The 15,659-nt window shown below is 52.4% G+C and overlaps 1 protein-coding gene across 12 annotated transcripts in view; it reads right to left on the bottom strand.

Moving 5' to 3' along the window:
* Positions 1 to 15,659, bottom strand: part of ERI3 (ERI1 exoribonuclease family member 3) — a 128,091-nt gene that overhangs the window by 18,642 nt on the left and 93,790 nt on the right. For 11 of the 12 annotated variants that reach the window (XR_015254656.1, XR_015254657.1, XR_015254658.1 and 8 more), the window contains one exon: positions 7,676 to 7,775. The exons of the other annotated variant lie outside the window; for it this stretch is intronic. Coding sequence is in view for 8 of the 11 variants with exons in the window: in XM_086716767.1 (XP_086572893.1) it covers positions 7,676 to 7,775 (100 nt within the window). In the remaining 3 variants the exon portion in view is untranslated. The remainder of the gene's footprint in view (positions 1 to 7,675; positions 7,776 to 15,659) is intronic. 12 annotated transcript variants of the gene reach the window in all.

The raw sequence follows: 15,659 nt of genomic DNA on the forward strand, positions 1-15,659 counted from the left end.
GACCCAGGCATGCTGAGGTGTGAGTGGCTGCGGCTGCGGCCACTGCAGTGAAGCAGCAGAGCTTGGTGGTGAAGAGCTCTGACCTTAGAGAGATGTATGTTTAAATTCCAGCTCTCCCACATCCTTCTCTGCAGCCTTGGGTGAACGATAATCTTCTTGAGCTTCGGCTTCCTCACACACAGTAGTGGTGATAGCCCCTGTCTCACAGGGTTTGGGAAGTCAATGAGATAACACATGTAAACTCCTCTGTGCTATACATCTGGCACTCAGCAAATGTGGACAGATGCTGGTGTTGATGGGCAATTCAGACCAAGTTGCCCTCTCCACAGGCCATAGCCCAACTTTGCTCAGGTGGGGTCTGGGGTCTGGGCCCTGGTCAACAGTGTCAAGGACAGAAGGAGCTGTGGGGAAGGCTCCAGAGCCCTGTAGAAGAGGAGAGCAGCTCCCAGGGGCACAGCTAATATCAGGGACAGAAGCTGGGCTACTGACCTAGGCTGGAGCCTACGCTTAGGGGCAGGGATGTTACACAGCAGCTTCAGGTGGCAAGGGCAGGGCCCAGCTGAAAGACTGCCAGGTAGCCTTAGGTCAGCTGAGTGGGTCTGGGGCTGGTCCATGGGGCGGGGCCCATCCCAGGAGTGTTCTGGGTCTGGGAGGAGGAATGCTGTGAACACCACAAGAGTGAAGGCTGTCTGGCTACTCATGGCGCTCATTTTCAGGATACCAGACCTGTATGTGATTGGGGGAGGGGCTGGCCTGGTCTGGGCCCTGACATTGTCTCTCACCTTAAACCAGTGGTAATGACTTGCAAATATTGATGAAAACGCAAACTACAGAGATTGTGTTTTTCGGGGAGTGAAGGTGGGGAGCCGGGATAAGGAGGAAAATAAACTGAAATGAAGTCCAGTTATCTCTCATCTGTGGCTGCTCCTAATCCCCCAGCCCAAAGGAATCCAATGCAGCCCCTTATCTGCCCTGTCAATCACTCCATCACCGCCCAGTGCTTGGTGGGCACCACACACCCTCACACACTCAAGCACATGCTCACACATGCACATACACGCACACACTCACTCCACCGACTCTTGCTCTAACACTCCTGCCCACCCCCAGCCCATTACTCCTCTGAGTAGAAGCAGCCAGCACGCAGGTCCTGCCAGATGGATGCAATTTGCATAATATCAGCAGTGGAGGCTGCAAGATCACCAGGGGTCAGGGCGCTGACATCCCCGCACAGTCTATCTGCAAGTGCTAATTTGGCCGGCATTGATCTGTCTTTCTGATTTCTTTGTCATTTACGTCTGCGATGGTTTGACAGGAGATACAGAGAGAGACAAGGGGAGGCCAGGCCGGGGCCCGGGGCTAGGAAGGTAGGGAAACAAAGATTGTACTTCCCAGTGCATCACACACACGGAACATATACATAAATACACCAGAACCTTCCCCCTTCCATCCATCAGTTCACTTGTCCATCCGTCTACCCGTTTTTCCATCTGTGGTTGTTACGGAAGACTAGAGCCTGGTGTCTGGCAAGGACCAATTCCTCAGATGTCCTGGGGGCTCTAGAGGTGTCAGCTCAGGAAGGAAGGAGTGAGTACCCCTCCAGGTAAATACTACCTCCAGGCAGGCCAGCGGAGCCCCTGTCAATGCCTGGAGAGTTATCCCTTCTCATGGCCAACCATGCCCCATCTGCTCACTTTTCTGGCCGTACCAGAAAGAACCAGACAGGAGTGGGGGGTGGGGGTGGGGGTAGTGCCAAGGAAGCACATACTCCAGCTGTCTCTGGCCCCCTCTCTATAAGGCAGCTGTGCTAACTCCTCCTGTCCCAGCCCTGAAGATGGCCAGAGAGGGCGGGTGGGCAGGTGCGTGTGTGTGCGTATGTGTGTGTGTGTGTGTGTGTGTGTGTGTGTATGCAGCACCCCTCTCTGCCTCTCTGGGACAGCCAGGGAGAGAGCTACTAGGTCTGCAGGGGACTTATATCAGTACTTCACTACCCTCAGGTCATCCGAAGCCCAGACTGGCCTCTAGCTGATTCTGAAGCCCTCTAGCTCAGCCAGAAAGTCTTAAATTAGATCTAAATGTTACCCACTGAACCCTTGGCCACTGTCCCCACATTCTGCCATGCTGTGGGAGAAGCATTCCAGATAGGGATGGGGACACTGCTTGGGTAGATGTCACGGGGAAAGGGAAAGGGAGGATAAGATCACAACTCTGGAAAGAAAGAGCCCACTGCAGAGAAGTAGACATGGTCACTCTGTCAAGAGAGGCAAAGGGGCTTGAGCCTTCCAAGGGTGAAAGCCCCCTCCCTGCCAGCCACAGTGGCTCTGTCTTGGCCCCACCTCCTTTCCCTTGCTGATGGTAGCAGAGCAGGGTGATCAGAAGGAACTCCCTGCTGGGCAAGAGGGGGGCTGGCGTTTGGTGTGTGCTAATCCCGGGCCTGAGGTCTTCAGAGGGACCTGGGGAACTTCAAGGAGGGGAAGGCAAAGCTGTACTGTAGACGAGCTCATTAGCCAGCACCCCCACCCCCCCACGAGGAGGAGGGCGGGCGGCCCAGGGAGCGTGGCGGCAGAGGCGGCAGAGAAAAGGCTGTCACTGTCCTTTCTTCCTTTTGGTACAAGCGTCTCCCTGAGCCGACGATTCTCCTGCAGTGACACCTCTCACGGGAGCTAATGAGATCCGTGTCACAGAGCTAATGCGCTCTGACTGGACTCTTGATAGACACCCTACTCCTTCAGGGGAGACCACAGGCCAGTACTGCCCCCCCTGGGCCAGATCCCTACCTTGCCACCTGCCAGCCCAGCTCTTTTGCCAAACCATGCTGGGCAACAAGCTCCTGAGAGTCCACTTGATGTCTGGCCATCCCTCTTTACCATGAGCCTCACAGGGACCCTCCTCAGGCCCTGAACAGAGGGGCTACGGAACTAGGAAGACAGGACCACCCAGCCAGGCATCAGGGAAGGTCCAGTTATTCTCCTAGCCAGCTGAAACCAGCAATCTGTGGGGCCTCCATATCCCAACAACAGGTGAAATTTTACTGACATTTCCTGTGCAGATTTCCAAAAAGGAAAAAGGGAAGAAAGCCTGGGTCCTGCTGTTAGAGAGATCAAGTATGTAGGGCCTGAACATCACCCCCAACAAACCAGAAGAGAGGTCCAAGGGTGTATTCTGTACATTCACACTAGGAAGGCCAGGCAAGATTCTCAGAAAAGGTGGCCCCTGGAAAATGGGTGGGATTCCCCTGGTCCATGAAGTAGACAGCAAACAAATCAGAGTAAGGACTGTCAGAGTCTGAAGGAGGTCAAAAGCCAAGCGTTGCTGGGCTCTGGCTCTGATGGCGACTGTAGCAGGGGTGAAAGGGTGGCAATGTCTCCTTTCCTTTCTTCCTCAGCTGCTGCTACCAAGGCTTTGTCAAGGCCTGTATGTTTCACATTAACTGAGGGAAATGATGGAAGTGAGCTTGTATTCTTCCTCAACATCTCTGTTGAGAGCACAAAGCCCGACACCAAAAAGGTGCTTCCTGGTTCAACATAGTGGTAAGAACACAGACTCTGCACTCAGATGGACCCGGGTTTGAGTCCTGGCTCTCCAATTCAAATGGCTGTGTGACCTCAGGTGAGTCACTTAACTGAGTCTCAGCTTCCTAATCTATAAAATGGGAATGATAATGCCTGTCTTCCATAAAACTGGTGGGAAAATTATATTAATAAAAAGTACCCCCAAATAATGTGAGTCCCCTGTTGACCCTTTCTATGTACATGCAGTCCCTCTTCACCCACAACCCGCTCCACATCATCCTGTTCACCAGGCTCCCAAGGCCAAATCCACCACCCCTGAAGGAAGTATCCATCTCCTGACTAAGAGGCCGTGCTGACAGCCCCCCACACCCTCTTTCTGCCTGGAGCTCTACTGCCTCCATCCCTGAACCTACCTCTCCCTTAGTTGCCAGGGCCAACTGTATCTGTCTTGATGACAGTACCTGTGAGCTCTGTGGGGGGACGGGCACTCTGTCATCTTCACCAATACATCTATCACAGTTCCTGACACATAATAGGTGCAAAGTAAACATACACTGACCTGGTCCTCTACTTCCATTCCCATGGCTACTGCTGGCTCTGAATTAACCATCACCTCCATGCACTTTACTGAACCTTCCCCTCTGCAGTTTCTCCTCGCTAGTCCTCCCTGTACAAACTCTCAGTCTGCTCTAATTGAAGCCCAACTCTGACCAGGTCACTCCTCTGCCAGGAGGCTCTCACAGCTCCTCCTCAAATAGCTCAGCCACAAACATCCATCCCAGTGGGCCCTCTCCCCTCCTACAGCCTACCCCACAGCTCCAGGCCATCTGCATCACCCTCCAGCATACCTGCCCCTTGCTCTCTTAGGGCCACCACCACTCAGAACTCAGCAGGAGTCCCCACCAGGTAGGTCCAACAAACTCTCCCCACCACACGTACCTCAGAAAGAGGCTCAGGAGATCTCTCTAGGGCTAGAGAAAAATTGGTGATTTGCACACAGAGACATTGTCCCCCCCCCCCCCCCCCCCCAACCAACACAGCACTGTGGGAGAGCCAAACACATCCCAGAGATGACTGAGCTCTGGGTTCTGAGGGACCCTTGCCCAGCATCACCAATGCTGCCCCCCCCCCCCCACCAATATGCATACCACTCCCCACTCCAGGCTGGCAGCTCCTCACACAGTTAATTAGCACTATGTCACTGAGGACCAGCCTGAGTGGCCAGTGACAGGAGCTGACCCTTGACCCCAGGGCTGGGAAACAGTCCACATCAAACTCTTACAGCGCGACCCTTTTAGCACGCACAGTAACTCGGGGCACCGCCAGCTGAAGCTCATTAAAGCTGTCTCTTTGGCGCGAGGGCCATTAACCTCACTGCTTAAAACCAACGCCTCCCCTCCCCGCCTCTCCCAGCCCAATTAATGCCCTGCATCCTCCCTCCCCTCCAAGCACCCTCACCCACACCTCAGAGCCAGCTAGGAGCTGGCTGGGCAGCCCTCTACATTCAAAGATACAAAGACCCTGTGCCAGGAACCCCTGGCACCCTAGGGAGGCCCTGGTGTTGTCAGGGCCACAGAAGAGGGGGCTCCTTGAGCACCCACTGTGTGCCAGGCCAGGCACTGCATAAGTCCTTTACACAGACAGCTTTACTGAACCTCTCCAACAGCCCTGAGAGGCACTGGCATTATCCCTTGTCTAAGGGCACAGGGCTCTGGTTGGTAGAGCCAGAACTTCCTTTGGCTCCAAAGCCCTTAGTCCATTGTGACTCATATCTTTGGACTGTCCCCTGTGGCCCACCCAGATGGAAAAACCTTCTTTCCTGAAGAGGGAAGGAACATCTCAGGAGTTGTAATAACAGAGTGGGAAGAAGGAACCTCTTCCTCTCACAAATACACCCTGGAACACATCCACAGAAGCAGGGCAATCCCACTGACCCAGTCCCACTGGTCCCTCCTACCACCCAGACTCCATTATTTGCAGCCCCTCCCTGCCTGGGCCAGCACAAGTCTTCTCACTGATCCTCATTCCCTGGTTCCTCCCTTTCCCATCCCATTGATTCATCTACTCACTTGTTCATTCAGCCCCCCACCCCAAAGAGTTTACTAAGCATCTACTAGGAAATAGTTTGTGCAGCACATACTGCCTCATCAATTCTGAGTAAGAGCTTTGATAGTGCTGTTCTCTCACAAACCTCCTGTCTCCTCAAAACCTCATGAAAGAGCCAACCCTTTAACCTGGCATTCAAGACCTGCTTATTTGCCCATTTCTTTTCCAGCTGTTCCCTAACCCAAATGTCCCTCCTGCTCCAATCACAGGAAACTACTTGTAGGTGTCTAACTTGTTTTCAACATGCCTTTTTATGCTTTTGTATGTACAGTTGCTCCTAAGTAGAAAACCCTTCCCCCATTTTTCTACCTATAAAACTCCTATTCATCCTTCAAGGATCTCCTGATTCAAATGCTTTCTTCTTTAGGAAACTCCCTGCTGGCCTCCCAAGCATATCACCTTGCTAGGTTTGGGGTCTTCTCTAGGTTGTATGGAATAGCTCCTATGGAAGGGAACAGCAGCTGCTGTGGGGCATCCCCGATTCTCTAGGCATGTTGACTGCTTCCTCTTTCCCTCAGGACCCCACAAGAGCCTTGTGGGGTGTCCCAGCAAGAATGATAAGGAGTATCCCTGAAGTCAGTGAGATGTAAATAAAGAAGCAGAAGTCACTTTGGCACCTGAGGACAGGGGAATCCTCCCTTGGGGCAGCCTAAGTGTTCCTATCACATCCCTCAGTACCCTGGGTACCCAGTTCAATCTCTGTCTCCTCCTTGGATATGACCTCCTTGAGGACAAGCACTTCCACTCAGCATGCCCAGCACCCACTAGGCACCAGTGATGTCCGTGGAAAGGATGAAGGGCTAGTCTGTAACAGGTGACTGGGTCCTTTTGGTATACCTTGCCAGTCCCCTCCATCACCATAGCTCCCCAAAGGTACACAGGTTATGATAATGTCATAGCACCTCCCAGGAATACCCACCCCCCACCCCCCACCACTCCTCCCCACTTGGAACAAAGCCTATGCTTGTCAAATACCCTGCTTGAGGGGTGCCTGGGTGGCTCAGTCAGTTAAGCAGCCGACTTTGGCTCAGGTCATGATCTCGCAGTCTGTGAGTTCGAGCCCCGCGTCGGGCTCTGTGCTGACAGCTCAGAGCCTGAAGCCTGTTTCAGATTCTGTGTCTCCCTCTCTCTGACCCTCCCCCATTCATGCTCTGTCTCAAAAATAAATAAACGTTAAAAAAAATTTTTTTTTAAAAATACCCTGCTTGAAAGCATTTGCATGACGTGTGCTCACACACACAAAATCAGATACACAGAAATGAACGGACTTTCTGGTGGATACACACACAGGCTGATGGTTACTTCCATATACAGACACATGCCCTCAGGAAAATGTACAGATATACTGTTACACACACACACACACACACACACACACACACACACACACACACACCAAACCCATACTGATATATCAGAAGCAGAGCCTCCAATGCCTAGAACCAGAGTCACTCCAGCTCCTTCCCAGGCAGGAATCCCTCTGAGGGTGCACACACGCTTGGTACCCCAAGTGGCCCCTCCCAACCCAGGCAGCGCTCAATGGAGGCTGCTGCTCCTGCGGGGGAGTCAATACCCTGTGGACGGAGCCATCGGTCAGAAGGACCCCGACTAATTAAAAGCTGGTGAGGTTTAAATAATTCATCTCCTTAACTCCCATTGATCGCCCAGTTTAGTAGCCACAGACTTGAAACAATATTAAACAGTCTCCTCTAGCTCCATGGGGGGTGGGTAAGCTGACATGTGCCCACCCCTCTGAGGACATCACCCACCAGAGATGCAGGAGGGGTCAGGGATATCTCGGCCTGAATCCAAGGACACCTGTGACCCACCCAAAGACCAGATCCCAGTCTCCTCCTAAATAGTGTTTTGAGAGATTTTTTCCAATGGTCTGGTTCCACTCTCCCCTCACTCCACCCTCCTTCCCCACTCCCCCCAGCTATGGAAAGCACCCCGTTAGAGCACAGAATGAGCCAAAGGACCCCTCTGTGTGCCAAGGGACTGGGGCATGCGGGCACGAGACTGACTGAGCTGCCAGGGGTATATGTGGAGGGACTGACCAATGCCGCTGTGGGGCCGGCCTATGTGTTGCAGGCTGAGGCCCTTGTTCATGTCTAGAAGTCCATTCTTGGGCCAGCAGCCCATGGCGAAGCTGTAAGCCTGGAAGACAGGAGGCAAGAATGGTTAACAGAGGCCCTGGTCCCCAATACTTACCACCTCCACCCTCCAGCCAAATCGTCCCACTAAGGGCTTACTCTCATCATGTCACTTCATGAGAGTCCCCTCGTGGAGGCCCCTTTCCTCCAGGACCCCCACCAGAAAACCCCTTCTTCTTTCAGAGCTCCTTTTGTCCTAGGTATCTCCCATCAGAGACTCCCAACCCCCACTGGGTGCCCCCTTGCCAGGCTCCTCTAGACAGCTCCCATTTACTAAGACCCTCCTTCATCAGGACCATCCTGGGGCACCTGGGTGGCTCAGTCGGTTAAGTGTCCGACTTCAGCTCAGGTCATGATCTCACAGTTTGTGAGTTCGAGCCCCACATCGGGCTCTGTGCTGACAGCTTAGAGCCTGGAGCCTGCTTCAAATTCTGTGTCTCCCTCTCTGTCTGCTCCTCCCCCGCTCACTCTCTGTCTCTCTCTCTCCTTCAAAAAAAAAACAAAAAAAAACAAAAAAAAAAAACGTTAAAGAAAAAAATTTATCAGGACCATCCTGTCAACAGGGCACCCCCTTCACCAGGCAGTCCTATTAGATTCTGCCTTTCCAGACTACCCAGCACTCTGCTGGGCCCCTCCCCACAGTATTGCTGGTCATAAAGCCTGGTGTCAGAAAGGACCTAGGAGACTAACATATCTAAACTTCACTCTACAGATAGGAACAACACTGAAGTGAGAGGGGGCCAACCACCTGCCCATGGTCTAATTGCTTTAGACTGAGAGGCAGGCCAGATTATGGAAGGCTAGGTTCCATGTGTGGGCTCAACTGAGGAGGGGTAAGGTCTCAAGCAGCTGTGATGGGAACATATGAAGAGAGAGAGAGAGAGAGAGAGAGAGAGAGAGAGAGAGAGAGAGAGTGTGAGACAGAGAGAGAGAGAGAGAGAGAGAGAGAGAGAGAGAGAGAGAGACTGTGTGTGGTTGGGGGAACAGATCTCTGCTGAAGGTCAAGTGCTCACTTATGCATATTCAAAGCGGCCACCCATCGATCTGTACTTAATTGTTTTCCTGGGGTTGGGGAAGGAAGTGCTGGGGGCATCGATCTGCTCAGGCCCCTAGCACTTCATTGCCCCCCTCCGTCCCCTACTCTGCGCCACCTGGCCGCACCAACCTCCGTGGTGGGGGGTGGTACATGGTAGGACAGGGATGGCACTTTTTCTCACAGCCCCTTACAGGCACAATTGACTCGATAGCACAGATGAGGAAACTGAGGCCCAGAAAGAAGAGACTTACAAGGGTTAGAATGTTATTAAGTGACCCAGTGGGAATTTAATTCCTGCTCAGCCCAACAAGGGGGTACCCACTGGGGGTTGGGAGTCTCTGATGGGAAGCAAAGTCCTGGGCTTCTATCAGAGAGCTGTATAGCTGGATGGTCCTTCAAACATTTCCCATCCCTCACCTTTGAAGTCCTGGAACCCTAGACTGCCCTCCTCCCAGGGGAAGAAAGCAAATGGGATGTGGTCATTGGGAACGTAGCTTGGTTGAGTTCCCAGAAGCTAGGTGGTGGGGCCACTGGTGGAATGGAACTAAGGTGACGGCAGCCACGGTCAGACAGGCACTGTAGTGTGCCCACCCATCCCTGGGCCCAGAGGTCCCCATCCCATCACAGACTCCCTCATGGTGAGGAAGGTCCAACACGGGGTCAGCAGGCTGGACAGAGTCGGTGCTAAGGCCAAGGGGCTGGGCAGAGGGCAGGTACCTTTCCTTCTCAGCTGCAGGAATCAAGCTTCAGCCCTGTGGGTGCTTCAACCTCAGCACCCTCCCGAAGCCATTTTCCTTGACATGGAGGTACCAGCCACAACTCAACTTCCCAGTCAACCCTCCCACGTTTTCCCACGCCACAGCTGAACCCACAAATCGGGGGCTGAGTGTGAGGCACAAGGACAGGGGAGAGAACGCTGGCTTGGAGCCAGGGCAGAGCCGGGGGAACGCAGGCAGAAGCGAGGGAAAGCAGCCAGTGGGTGGTGCACAGCTGGAAGAGCTGCTGAGCGTGGTCAGGGCCATGGCTGGAGCGCAGTGGGCCAGAGAGCAGTGGCGGGCCGGCTTTCAAGTACTTTAAAATCACTTACAAAGGCCGGATTAAACGATCAGAAATTCCATTTAATAGGACAAATAAAGAAATAACAATCTACCCTATCAGCCTGGAGAAGGCGAGCTGGATGGGTTTTTTTCCCTTCTAAAAAGGAAAAAGGGAAGGAAGGGGGAAAAAAGAAGGATAATGTGTGTTTACTCAAGCAAAGAAAAAAATATTTAAGTGATGTCGGGGAGAAGATTGCAGTAACTAGTGAAGAATAACATCGTCTACTTTGCTGTCAAATCACACCCGAATTTCAGTAATAGATTCTCGGCTGACACTCAATTCAATTCGAAGGTGATCCTGCTTTATCCCAGCCCATCAAATATTAAACACTTGCATTAGCAGGTGCTGCCGCTTCCCGGCTTAAAGCGGCGGGCGGGCAGCGGGCTGCTGAGGCCCCTCTGCTCTGCTCACGGCTTGGGGACAGGGCAGCTCAACGTTATCTGCACGTCATCCCGAGTCTTATCGCAGCTAAGCGGGAAGACCACTTCAGATAACATTAGACGCTTGCCCTGACGCGTCACCGTGATTAGATTATTATTATAATTATGACTCCCCAAGATCTTCCCTAGACTGGGACATGTGGAAGGGGGGCGGTGGGTGGCAGAGCCCAGGAGGGCCGGGCTGGGCCTGGCTGGACCAGGGCAAGCTGGAGCCCAGGCAGGAAAACAGAGGCAGCAGGCAAGGCAGAGGCCCCGGTCCCGCCTGACGGATGCCTTTCAGGAAGGGCAGTCTAGCTTGTCAGAGCGAGGGCGAGATGAATTGGCGTCTCCAGCGTGGCCGCGGGTGTCATGCGCACAGTTTCCTATTCCCAGATAAGGCATGATAACCAATTGCTGCCGTGACATGGCCTCATCCAGTTCTTCCTCAGGGGGGCACGGGCGGGGGGAGGGGGGCAGCACGTGCACATGGGTCTGCCAAGCTCCTAATAAGAGGGATTTAATTTTTACAAATGCTGCTTCCAGCGGGGCCTTCACATACCAGCCAAAGTCCAAAATGATATTAAAAATGGTTAATTAAAACTGCTCTCCTTCAGCCTGGGCTCTCCCCCTGCTGCCCCTGCTGAGAACCCTGGCATGTCTCCCCCAGGCACTACCATACACCCCTGCAGAGCTGAACCTTCAGAAGTGACCACCAGCCTCAAGGAATCCCCACAGGCACAGCACCACAAGCTCCCTCCGGCTCCTACATCTAAGGTACCCCTTAGCCACAGACAACAGACAGAGCCACCCAGAGAACACAGGTCCTACAGCAATCTGTGTTCCTACCAACGTGTGGTCTGGATCCTCAGACCTGCTGGCCCTCCATGTCTGTACGCACATGCCCACCACCCCCAGCACTCACTTCTTAAGTCCCTCCCCATCAGATACATAACCATCAAGTGTGCATACCCATACAGGCACCAAACTCCCCCTCAGGTTACTAGGCACATCCTTCCACTCCCAACTCCTTCCAGACATCCTCTGGGAGATTACATCCCTCTATGAATCTGAACAGAGCCTGCCCAGGAACCCAGCTTAGAACAAGGTGACATGGGCTGTGTCTCAGAGATTCTGGCTGAGAAGTCAAGGCTGGGACCTAGGGAACCATTAGAATAGGAGGATCAGGGAGGCTGTCCCCTGTGGTTGCCCACAGGGACAATGGAGACAAGCAGGCCTGTGTGGGGTTGGAGGCAGCTAGGAAAGCTTCCTGGACAGAGTGGTAGTGAAGGGCTGGAGCGCGGGGGGGGGGGGGGGGGGGGTAGGTTTGACAACAACATTCCAGGCGGGAGACACAGCAAGGACAAAGGAGAACGGCAGGAGCAAGCTTGGTGAGAGCACAGGCAAGGGCTTGGGTGTGGCTGGGGCAGCCAACAAGGACAGAAAGAGCCATATCTTGAGGTGCTGCTTCCCAGCTCTGTGTTCCAATGGCAACACTGGCATCAATCAAGGGGCCTAATTATCATCCATCCCCTTTGTCCCGCCTGCATCCTATCCCCACTTCCTCCCTCTTTCCTGCCAGCCTGCAGGGTGTGGAGGTAAAGGACCCAGAAGCTTTCTGACTTTGCTGGGGCAGGAATGTGTCATAAGAGCTCTCACCAACAGCCTATGCCCAAGTCCCTTTCCCACACTGGTTCCAAATTCTTGGGGTACCACTTCTCCAGCTGCATCTGCCCAGCTGTGGCTTCCTGGCCAAAGAGTGGGGCAGATGGAACGATGACTGAGGAGCCCCTGAGTCTATCCAAAGCAGGTGGAGCTGGGGTGAAAGATGCCGGGTCTACCAAACCACAACATCGCAGCCCTGTGCCAGGAAGGCACACACACTTCCCTTCCCCTGGGCTGCTGTAATTTCCATGCGCGGGGAAGCAGGTGCCGAGCTGCTCCCGGCTGGCTCTCCTCTCTCGCGGCTCTGCCCGCCTTGGCTGCTGCCCCATTAGCTTAGTGGCCAGCCATCTGCGACGGGCCTGCCGCGCAGCCCTGCTGTAGGCGCGGCGGGTGGCCCCCTGTGTAACAGGGAGCTTTGCCATTAGCGCCTTTAATATTCTGACACCTCAGCACAGCCTGCTATTACATGCAAACGCTGATCGCCCTGTGAAATTACATTGCTGGGCCCGCGAAATGGAATCGTGTATAATCAGCCTCCTCCATGCACTGTCAGTCCCATCACAAACACGGCGCCCGGCGGCTTACGGGGGCTTAGCAGCTGCGACAAGTGTATTGGGTTTAATAGATGAAGTAGCCCTCATCGGCAGCAGCATCAGATCCTTCAAAAAGGAAGGAAGAAGCATTGATGGCTGCTAGGGTGTCTCTGCCCACCCATTCACTACCTGCGAGGGCCCTGAGGGTGGGGTGGCTACTGAGTGGGCAGGGCAGTGGTTGGTGTTAGAACCCAGCTCAGAGTGCAGACAGAAGCACAGACTGCTCTGTAACTTCCAGAAAACCCAGATCTTCCAAGCTAGAACCAGCACATCAGACCTATCCAGCTTCCCCATGAGGTGGGGAGGAGCAGACCTTTAACCAGACCTGTAGGTGACATGTCACCTGGTGGACCTAAACCCAATGGGTCATTTCCCAAGACGAGCAACCAAATCAAATCACCCGCCATTTCCACAAACACCCAATGGATGAAGCTGTAAAGGTGATACTCTGAAGGATGGGGGAGAGAAAGCCTGACACACGTAACTACCTAGTTCTTTATTTAATTGGCCAACACTTCCATAGCTGGTGAACCAAGTACTAAGGACACAGGTAAACATGAGGATGGCAGATCCAGCAGCCCAGGCTTCAGAGGAAGGCAGTGTGGTCAGGCTCAGGAGTCAGACAAACACGGATTTGGTTCCCAGTTCTGCCAGTTATTAGCACTATCACTTTGGAGGAGTTATCAAAGCTCTCTGAGCCTCAGTCTCCCTCACTACAAAATGGGATGATCGTTCTTTCCCCAGGTATACCTGAGGTCACTCAGGAGCACCCACTCCCATTATTATCTCCAGATATTCTTGGTGCCATCACCCAAAATGCACACTGACTTTGAGGATGCTGCTCCCTCTCCTTTTCTGGGCTCAGCCTAGCACCAATTGTGGCAGACTGTATTTTTCAGTGATGGCTGCAACACTATCTCCCATCTCACATGTTCTTCTTACAATGTGACTTTGATATACCTCTTATCTACAGAGGGAGTCTATGTCCCTCTCTTTGAAACAGAGTAGGCTTTTGTGACTATTCTAACTAACAGAGTAATGCAGAAGTGATGCTGTGTGACTTCAAGGCTATTTCAGAAACGCTGAGGCAGCTTCCTCCTCATTCACTGGAACACTTTCCCTGGAGCCTGAGCTGTTCTGTTAGTAGTCAGACTGTTCCAAGGCAGCCATCTTGCTAGGAAGCCCAAACTAGTCCATGCAGGGACCACAAACAGAAGCCACTGAACCAGGCAAAGAAAGAGCCAGCCAGCCGCTGCTATTCCAGTCACACCCTGTGCCAGCTTCAAGGACTAACTATAAATGAATGAGAGAAGCTGAGCTAGAAACACCTTACTGAGCCCTTCCTGAATTCCTGACCCACAGACACCATGAGATATAATAAGATGGCTGCTGTTAAGTCACTAAATTTTGGGGTGATTAATTATGCAGTAATACTAACTAGGAAACCAAAACCTACTCACTTCTGGATATACTCTGCCAATACCTTCAACTTCTTGCTGCTTGGAGACTATTCTTCCTCTCTCTCTCTGGGACTGCATTCCAGGTCATCATCACACTGGGTAAGTTCAGTATCTACAGGATAGCCCACCCATGAACCTTGCCTTTCAGTTTCTCAACTTCCTGTGCTCTAATGACCTTCTCCTCCTCTACCTATTTCAGCCATCCATCCCTATGGCCACACCCGGGGCCTTATTACCACCCAGAACTGCTCTCTCTCAGAAATCTTAACAAAGACACATTCCACTCTGACCCCAGCCTCCTATCCTTCAGCTTTTGTACCCTTTACTCTTGCTCTTTTCTCAGCCTGCCCATCCCCTTCTGGCCTCAATCCTTTCTCTACCAGGTCTGTGGCCCTGGGGTCTATCATTTCAACCACTCATTCCCCAGTCTTCAACTCCTTGCCCACTTACCCTACTACACCTTCCCTGAAAAAAACCCAACCATGACTCCATCCCTCTACACCTGTGCTTGAGCTGAGTGATGCTGGAAAGTCATTCTTCTGCATAGGAAGTGGACACTGTGGGGACCACCTGAGCAATTCTCAGTGGTATGCCACAATCCTACTCTTCTCTTTCATAAAGATAATAAAGCTGTGGCACAGAATTCTTTCAACTACATGCCCCTCATCTACACATGCATCTGTATCCTTCCCTGCCTGCTCCTCTGCCAATGTTGTTCTAACAGAAGGGACACCTCACTTCTTGTCTAAGACCAATACTGTACCTGTGCTTTACACCTCGCCTTTCTCCCACTTGCTAGGTTCTGTTCCATCTGGGATCCCCTTTCTTTCTAAATTCTTAACCTCCCCCTCTCTGCAGGTTCCTTTCCACTAGCATTCTAGCAAATGCTTGACTCTCCATCAACTTCACACAACTTCTTATGTCTCAGGTTCCTCTTTGTAAAATAGAGGTAACAGTTCCTACTGAAGAGAGTTGATGTGAGGGTTAAATGAATTATTGTGTGTAAAGCGTTTAAAACAGGGGCGCCTGGGTGGCTCAGTTGGTTGCGTGTCCGACTTCAGCCTAGGTCATGATCTCATTGTTCCTGAGTTCGAGCCCCACATCAGGCTCTCTGCTGACAGCTCAGAGCCTGGAGCCTGTTTAGGATTCTGTGTGTCTCTTTCTCTCTCTGCCCCTCCCCGACTCATGCTCGGTCTCTCAAAAATAAATAAAGCATTAAAAAAAATTTTTTTTTTTAATAAAGTGTTTAAAACAATGCCTGGCCCTTTAAAAATTATGACAGTGTTAGATTATTATTTTTAAAGCCCTCCCTTCACTCCACATCCCCATCGGGTGACTGTTCTCCTATTAATAATAACCAAACTTCCCAAGTTTGTCTTCACTCGGCTCCACTTACCTCCCCCATCACTCCTTAGCCCTTTGCAGCTGGTTTCTGGCCTTACCGCTGTGCTCTGCTTCTGTTAAAGTCTATGGTCCTCACCACACCACCCACACCTAGGGACACTTTCAGGGTCTTGCTGTCTCCTCTACTCTGTGGCCTGCTTCAGCTTTGAAACCCTTCTCCTTTGGTTATGTTTGAGTTTTCTTATCTCTCTGCCCTGCCATTTTCCTCACAATCTG

The sequence above is a fragment of the Puma concolor genome, chromosome C1 (genome assembly GCF_028749965.1).
Source record: "Puma concolor isolate L17-30 chromosome C1, mPumCon1.1.hap2, whole genome shotgun sequence".
NCBI lineage: Eukaryota > Metazoa > Chordata > Mammalia > Carnivora > Felidae > Puma > Puma concolor.